The 9,088-nt window shown below is 36.0% G+C and overlaps 1 protein-coding gene and 2 pseudogenes across 1 annotated transcript; 2 read left to right on the top strand and 1 right to left on the bottom strand.

Annotated features, from left to right (window-relative positions):
• The first annotated feature begins 1,882 nt into the window (after positions 1-1,882).
• On the top strand, positions 1,883-2,390 carry LOC143586665 (vacuolar protein sorting-associated protein 55 homolog pseudogene; annotated as a pseudogene).
• LOC143586655 (sorting nexin 1-like) lies at positions 2,387-5,049 on the bottom strand. The gene is made up of 5 exons (XM_077068147.1): positions 5,038-5,049; positions 4,837-4,947; positions 3,818-3,953; positions 3,587-3,720; positions 2,387-2,509 (listed from the first exon to the last, which is right to left on the bottom strand). The coding sequence occupies exons 1-5, from the start codon at positions 5,047-5,049 to the stop codon at positions 2,387-2,389; spliced, it is 516 nt and encodes a 171-aa protein (XP_076924262.1).
• Positions 5,050-7,923: 2,874 nt separating this feature from the next.
• On the top strand, positions 7,924-8,638 carry LOC143586656 (uncharacterized; annotated as a pseudogene).
• Positions 8,639-9,088: the final 450 nt, after the last annotated feature.

Here is a 9,088-nt window from a genome sequence, read left to right as displayed (position 1 = left end):
TTTTGCTTACTTGAAGGTAACCCATATACCTACTTTGTTAACAAATATTTCACAAAACACGATGTATACAGTATATATGCTACGTTAATATTTTTGTGCCCAAACCCCCTCGCCCCCCAAAAAAACATCCAACAAGCCATATCCACATAAATCGGCGCGCTGACACTGATAAACCATTACACATCACACCAAATGCTACAAATTAATACGAGGAGATAACGTGCGCGTACCCGCAGCAACGCACGGACACTTTTCCTAGTTAGAATAAATGTGGGAGATTTACAAGTTACAACTTTCTTTTTAGCTACTCTTTGCAAAATGGAGACAATTCTATATACAGTAGTCCCTAATCAAAATGGTCAATTAGTATCTATTTACAGCAAACATTATGATCACTCCTCTTTTTTTAGTTTGTACAAAGTTCTAAGGTATTCCAAAAAGGTTTTCATATATTCCAAGAAGCTCTCTATAATCTTTAGTCTTTCTCAAAGAATCCTTAATCTTTAAAAATTTTGTTGAATGTGTAATCCGGATTAACTTGATGAAAATTATGGTCCATCTATAATGTATCCTTTCTAATACCACGTCCATCACATAATCACGGAATATTTTAAAACCAAATTTTGTACCCAAATACTAGCCCCGAATGCTTCGACTTGAGAGTCCGCCCACTAAGTTTAGGTTCATTTGACATTCCAATTAAAAGTTAAGAGTATACATAATATATATGAACTTGGAAACTATACCTGATAATCATGATCCAGTTGTCCATAAATGAATTGATTTGGTCAAAAAAAAATGTATATGAGCTATTTTAATTTACTTAAATTACGCAATTAGTCATTTACATCAACTCAATTAAGTTAAATAACGAGTCATTTGTATCCCAGTGTTAATTTAAAACGTGTCCATACAGTGAGCAACACACGTGACCATTGGTTGTCATCACCACCTATCGATTGTCATCGCCAAATCTCTTCCGCCGCCGCCACCACAACCATCGATGGTAGGGATTCTCATGGTTGGTTTTAACTGAAAAAAATTAATATTTTACGTAGGGATGCTCATGGTCAGTTTTAACGGTCATATCATATGTTAAACATGTGGGCCTAGCTGTTAGTACAACATCTTTTTGACATTGAAAACCAAAAAGTGAAACCAAATACCCGCATAATTGTCACGTGATTACCAGAACATATAAAATTGGTATCTGTGTTCAAATACCCGCCGTATCGCGCAGATAAAATTTGTACTTTGTATATGACAAAACTCACCCCAAACTTTGATTATTAGCACTTTATGGTCACAAAGTCTCAAATAAGCAAAGCAACGAAACACGCAACTAGCACCGTGGATTCCGTTATCTTCCACCTCATCACCGTCGTTAAGCGTCATAAACATCGGTCAACTAACACCGTCGATTCGTTAACTCTTCATCGCTCATCTGAAAACGTTAACGGAGATGGCGATGACAGTTGAAGGTTAGCCACTTTTAATTCATTATTATTATTATTATTATTATTATTATTATTATTATTATTATCATTATTATTATTATTATTATTCTGTTAATTAGACCTAAAATTGGTGCCTGTTATTAATAAGCTATTGCTGTTAACTGCTGTAGCTGATCTAGGGCTAGTTTTCAACATGATGTTGGAATTTACTTGTTAGGCTAATTTTGACCTAGAATTTGATGATGCTGTTATCGAGAAGCTATGCGGTTGACTATCCGAAGCTAAGTTTCAGCTCAGTATCATGATGTATGATACTGAATAAACTCAATAAAAAAAATAAATAATGCATGAAAAAGAAAAATATCATTAAAAAACAAGAATGTACCCACAGTTTTTGTGTCTTATTTCTGTTACAAACAGGCTTGTGCAATTTACAGCAACTGGTGGCCAATGTTATCAGGTATTATTACAATATAGCAATTTTGCATATTTTATTTAAGTTGATGTGAAAATAAAATAATTAATTACTAAATGATCCCTTTGCAGCACAGCAATTTTGCATATTTTATTTAAGTTGATGTGAAAATAAAATAATAAATTACTAAATGATCCCTTTGCAGCACTCATGTATGTTTTGGTCCCAATGCCTTGCATGTTCTTTGGTGGTGGATCCACTGAATATTTACTCTCTCGGGATGGTGGCGGGTAAGTATTTGTAGTTTTTTTAGTTTTTACCTTAAGTGTTTGTAAATATTTACTCTCCCGCAACCCGTTTAGCCGTCCTAATTTTGATCCGTTTTGTACGACAGATGGATAGATGCTGTCAAATTCTTGACGGGTGCTTCAGTGGTAGGGAGCATAGCAATTCCCATAATCTTAAGGCATGCACATTTAATCAGCATAGCAATTCACATTATTATATTAAAATATTAAGTTAGCTCAAAAACACCAATTTTTCCAAGACTTGTATATTTTACCCTGAAAATCTGCATCAAATCAGACGGTTTCTTCTTGAAGATTCCAGTATCTTGTGACCTAGCTCTTTCCATTGTCTGCAAAATACAAAAGAATGTAGAATAAAATTAATTATTTAAACTACTGGAACGAACAATTGGCATGTTTGGCATCCAACAAAACTGTAAATTACTGACTAGATTGTGCATAAAAAGAAAACAGAACAAGAAAAGTGAGTGAATCTTTTAATATAAATTGCATAAAAAGGTAACTGAATCTAGTCCAATTTCTGTTTAAAATAATCAAGTTTACTTGCATCATAAAAGTCTTAACATGTCAAAGGTAGTCACGCATCATCATTTTGACCTGCTAACCGGTACAAATCACCTTAAACAAAAATGTTGAAAGTTTAAGGGTTCATATCAATATATTTTAGCATTTAAAATACTTTGGATCAGCTAGCTGAAAGCTTGAATCGAGTGGAGCTTAAACAAGCTCGAGCCCGAGCTCTTTTAAAGAAGTGAGTTCAAGCTTCACATATCAAGCTTTGACTAGGCTTGTGAGCTTAAATGAGCCTACACAAGCTTATTATTTATATAACTTTTATTTAATTTATTAAATGCACATTTGCATAATAGTTAATAGTTAATATTATACTTAAAATTACAATAAAAATAATTAAGTTGTATATATTATGTTATATATAAAAATTACAATTATATACCAAAATAATTATAGATATGTAGACAAAACAAAATAATTAAGTAAATAATAAACGATCCGAGCCCAAGTCGAGCTTGAAAAACTACTCATGAGCCGAGCTCGAGCTCTCTTAAGTTAAACGAATCGAACTCAAGCTTAGAAGAGGTCAGCGTGAACATGATCCAATAACTTAATCATGTCAAAAGATTGAAGCCCAACTCAGACCTGTGTAACCAGATTATTTAAATGGGTTGACAGGTTAAATGCGTTGTAAACGGGTTGATCAGGCCAATGAATTGTAATCAGATTGAATTAATACTCCACAAATCTTTAGTTCTAGTTTTAACTTTTAAGGCGTGTTGGAAACAGGCTGGTCAGGTCAACCAAATCTGACCCCTTAACCAAATAGGTTAGTCGGGTCAACTCATTTACAAAACGCCTGTAACCTGTTTACCCTCAACCGTAAAGGTTACCTGTTCATCAGCCTCTAAAAAGATTCTAAGGTCATCACTTTGTTGTAGTTGATGATGTGATGCAACCCTATTAACAAATGTATCCAATGCTTGGCGCCGCATTTCAATAAACTCAGCACTGAATCTAAACTTTTCTGCATTAATGATGTCATAATCAGTCATAAAAGGCGATCTAAATAAAAAATAAACATTAAAAAAACAAACAGAGTGATTAATAAATTGATATCATACCTACAGTGTTCTTCTCTGGAAGTGGAGGAATGAAGATACCCTTGTATTTCTCAAACAGACGATCGTACAACCAAGCGAAATCAGAATACCGTCGTATCACAATCTTCTCCGGGCCCTGATATTCTGGGAAATTTGTCTGCAAAACAAGCATTTTAATGAAATTCAAGTGGTATTTACGGCTGATCAAAAAGCTCACGACTCGCTCAAAAAAAGCTCGTTTGTAAAGAGCAAAGTTAGCTCGGTTTGGTCTATAAACAAACCAAGCCTGAGCAAAAAGCCGGCTAATTTAAATTAAAGCACACAATCACACACACACAAAGTGATTTAACCTGCGAGGCGAAGAGCGAAAACGACATGGTGGCAGTTTGGCAATTACACGCATAGCGTAATTACACTACAACACAATACATAATTAGCGTAATAAAATTACGCTATAGTATTTACAACTAGCGTAATTTTATAACGCTGCAGTTTAATAAGTAGCATACTAATATTACGACATTTTTTAATAAAAAATATTGAAAGTTCTCTTGATATAAATAATAATTTATGAATTCTGTAGTATATAAACTAGAGTGTATGTATATTACAAACACATTTCATGTTTTTGCGTACATAACAAAATACAACATTTTAAAACCGAGCCAGCTCAACAAGCCACGAGTTGGCTCGACCTTCTGACGATCCGATCCAATCCGATCCTAAGCATAACATTTCAGCTCGTTAAACTTACCAGACGCATTAAATAATTTAAATCCGAACACGAAAATACGAAAGCATCACTTACCTAAACACTAACATGTTTAATAAACAAGTTACACGACACAACGTCATGACCTACATTGCATCTAGGTTTTATTTAATTTCAGGAGCTTAATCAGTTTATAAAATCATAATACATTTAATTAAATTATCATTATTATTATTACCTTCTAGCTAATCGATCAATAATAACATTATCGAAACATGAGTTCATGAATTGTGAAATTAATCAATTATTAATATTAATATGAATATACCTTGGTGATGACCTTATATGAGATGTAAGCTTGCACACCGTTGCCCATTTTAGCTGGATCCGTAACCGAAACCGATAGAAACAACGGAGATCCATCGTTAGGGTTTACTGGCTGCATGTTATAGTTATTGCAAGTTAGTTAGGTTTTAATTAATCGAATTGGATAGCAATAATAATAATAGTTAGAGATTGGCGTGATTACCGTTGTCGTCATGAGATTGATTGTTGCTGGAATTGGATCGATTTGATTCAAGCTTCGGGATGATCGATCAACATTTGGTGGTGTTTAACTGTTTACTCCCGAACTAAACTAACGGAACTTAACTTCCTTTGATTAAAACGGTTTGAGTTGAAACGAGTTCGGTTTGATCATGATCGGTTTCGGTTTGGATTTGGTTGGTTTCGGTTCAGTTAACTGGTTTTGGTGGATAATATTACAAATTGGTTTCAAAGTTCAAACCTACTGTTTCAATCGGTTTCCAAACGGGTTTCTACATAATCGGTTCCAAAGCGGTTCATTTACCGGGTTAAGATCAGTTCTGGTTCGGGTTTTGATTGGTTTTGATTCGGGTTTTGTCTAGTTTTGGTTCGATTAATGGTCTGGAACCGGTGTTGGTGGAGAAACTGCAAACCGATTCCAAACATACGGTTTTAATCGGTTTCGGTTTCTACATATTTGCCCTCCTGTAGTTAGTAATAGTATATTGTGGACATAGCATTTAATTTTAGTATGATTTGAAAAATAAAAATTGTAGGTCCGACACCACCACTTCATCTTTCTTTTCAAAAAAAAAAAGCTAGCCATGTTACCATTATCATCACCCTCAAACCTCTCCCCCGTGTTTTTCTAATCACCATCACACCGCCAAACAAGCAATCTTATACATACAGTTACTCCTTTTCATTTATTTCACTCCCCTTTCAACTTCTCAATTAGCAAGTATTATCTTTTCATGCCAAAAGACAACACAAAATGCATTCGTTTTGACAACTTTAGGAAGAGAATACGATAGAAATTTAATAGAAGGTTACATTGCAAAACATATGAGTAAGTTTAATATGATATATACCAAAATGGTATGAAATTATAAAAATGACCAATAAAATAGTATGCAAATCATAGCCCAGTGGGCCCCAAATCATAGGTTGCTCCACCGTCTAGGCGTCCACTTGCCACACTATTCGTTATTGATATCATATATTAATCTATTAAACAAATTTAAACGGTCATAAATGACGCGTGGTATCAGAAAAGATTTTGACAAAACATGCATCCATATGCTTGTTACACGTTGAGGACGTATAAATATATAAAGTGTACACTGCGCAATAGGTGATCACCACTAAATCTTGTACAAACTAGAAAGAATAAAACGGTTACGAAAGAGGACCATTTAGCTGACGTGCCCGAAAAGAGGGAATAAGAAGAAATCACCACCAATAGAAGAAGAGAGATCGTTATCAAGCTGTTGAAAGGGGTTCCACCAAATATTCTTTCCCGTATTATATACCCATTAGATTATATGGGTGTATAGAATATGTATACGAATGTCTAACATGGTTTGAAAAGTAAAGTGAACTAGTCTAATATAAAGAGTACATTCAATAGGAGGTTTGAAAGATAAAACAACTAGCAAGTTCCTTTTACCTCACCACTCCCTTTTTTATTGGTTGCACCCTTTCGTTCTTTAATACAAAAAGAAAAAACTAAAATGCCCTTGCTTTATATTTTCAAGAATGCTTCTTTTTCCTTTGCTTTGAAATTTAATACTTTTAACAGTAAGTCCTTTTCAATAGGGTAGAGAAGATAGGGTAGTGAAGGGACGAGTAAATTCAGTATTAGTATCGATTGATACAGGTATCGATTCGATACCGAATCGGTATCAAAGTTTTGAGTTTTGGGATCGGTATGGTACTGGTACGGTACCGGTATTTCTTAATTTTTTGCCTTCAATACCGATACCTTACCGTACCGGTACCAAGAATTTGTGATTTTCGGGTTTTGGATTTTCAGTACCGGTACGGTACCGAGCTTATCTCTAATGTGTAGTAGTAGCAAAAACTAGAAAGGCCGGGTTCTTTAATGGAGACCTAGGTTTAATTCCAATAGACAACACTTCGGCAAGGACATGAGTGGCTCAATGAAAGAAAACCAGGATCTTTGTAATATCGGGTTCGATCCCAAGAGCGTCCGGATTTTACCACAGTGAGTTTTCGAACGAAGTGTTTTACCCAGTGTTTTGAAACCCGGCCCGGCCTGACCGGGACCCGGTCCCTATACCGCCCGGACCCGTCGATCCGGCAGGTAAACCGATAAAACCCACTTTTTTCATTAAATGCAAGCGCATACCGGGATTCGAACTTGGGTCATTTCCAAGATAGAAGCTTTAATAATTAGCTATGAGCTAACTAACCAAACTTCATTAATGTCTTTATTAATCAAACATAAATCATATATATTTAAATAACAATGTATAAAACATAAATAAAAATTAAAGTTTGTTATTATTATTATTGGTTATCATTTTTTATATGTATATGAATTATATGTATATATAAAAATATAAATTTAAATTATTTATGATGTCATCCGGGTTAAATATTGGTCCGTCCTCCCAAATCGGTTTGACTTTTGACCCGATAAAACAGTCCAGATCGACGTTTGGATTGGGTCTAAAAACCCGTCCTCCCAATCAGTCCGACTTTTGACCCGATAAAACGTCCAAATCAACGATTGGATCGGGTCTAAAAACAATGGTTTTACCATCATCCTTTGCCATTAAACCAACTTGAACGAATTACCTTAAAAAAACATTTTAATGAAAAACAATTATGCATTAAACATATCCAAAGTGGGCCCCAACACTCTGATAACTCCACCGTCTCGGCGTCTACACGCCACGTCATCTCATAACGATCATCACAACCCACCGAAAAACCAATACATCACCACGGTCCCACCAAACCCCAATCTCAACCGTCCATCAAAACAACCATACCGAAATCACCGATAGTCTGTTCGCACCGGATAATTACCCCTCACCAACAATAAATCTCATACACACCATCACAGTAATAAATAAATAATAATAATATTAATAATAACAATCCAGTGTAGACAGTACCCCAATCTCCGATGGACTCTAACGCCGTCGCTAGCTACCATCACCGCCGTTCACCATCGTCCGACCGCTTCCTCGGCGTCTTCTCGCCGCCGTCTTCCTCCGGCGTCATTTCCGTCGCCGGCGATGATTTCAGTGAAGATGACGTGTTCTGGACCGGCGATTTCGCCGAACATAAACGGCAGTCGTTAGATCCGGTTAAACATAACGGTAACCGTAACTTAAACGGAAACAGTCAGTTCCGGCAGCAGGACAAGTACGGCTACGGCATCCTGGCAGCATTACCGGAAGATAACGGCGTTAACGGCGATAACAGCCTAAAACCTAACCGCTCCGTGATGAACCGTCGAATTCCGTCAAACACGCGTTTGATTCCGTCGATTCCACGGCCGAATAAGCACGAGAAGGATGTGTTGATGTCCCCGTTGAAGTTTCAGCAATCGGCGCCGGTGAACGTGCCGGTGTTTGCTCGGAAGATTGTGACCGGACGAGAGCTTGCTGACGTGGACGTGGAGGATGATGATGATGAAGAGGAGATGGCACGAGATTGTGGCCCGAGGCTCGTCGAAGTCGCCGCATACGACGTTTTCGGTTCTCGAAGGCACGGGAAGGACATTGAAAGGGAGAGATCTAAGGCTGGTTCGGAATGCAGTGTGGCGGAAGACAGGTTTTCTCGACTGATCTTTGATTATTGTTATTAATAGAATTAGAATTAGAATTAGAATTATAATAATGATGATGATAATTATTATTGTTGTTAGTTTTTGGTGAGTTTTGCAGTTTGGACTGAGAAGTTGAGGTTTTTTAGTTGAGCTTTTACAGTCTGGAATATAAGATTAAGATATATATAAGTTAGGGCATGTGTTTGATGTTGAATCTGCTCTGAATTGTGTAACTTTTGCTGGTTTTAAAGTGCATAAAGCTTGAGCAATGATTCTTGCTGTTTTTTAATGTGTTTGGATTATAATATGTGGTTTATACTTTATGTTATAAATTATATATACTCGATTCAGTTTCAGTTTTCGGTTACGTTTTTGTCAAATTTTTACTTAAATTGATGATTTTAGATTCTGAACTTAATGTGCGGGAATACTGATGTTTGCTGCGTGTATGATCTCTTGAACATTTTAT

The sequence above is a fragment of the Bidens hawaiensis genome, unplaced genomic scaffold, assembly GCF_021521415.1.
Source record: "Bidens hawaiensis isolate Kalapana, Puna unplaced genomic scaffold, B.hawaiensis_p1.1 tig00034755_1, whole genome shotgun sequence".
In the NCBI taxonomy this organism is placed as follows: domain Eukaryota; kingdom Viridiplantae; phylum Streptophyta; class Magnoliopsida; order Asterales; family Asteraceae; genus Bidens; species Bidens hawaiensis.
The sequence above is the reverse complement of the archived record's forward strand: the minus strand, read 5'-3'. Positions and strand labels throughout refer to the sequence as shown.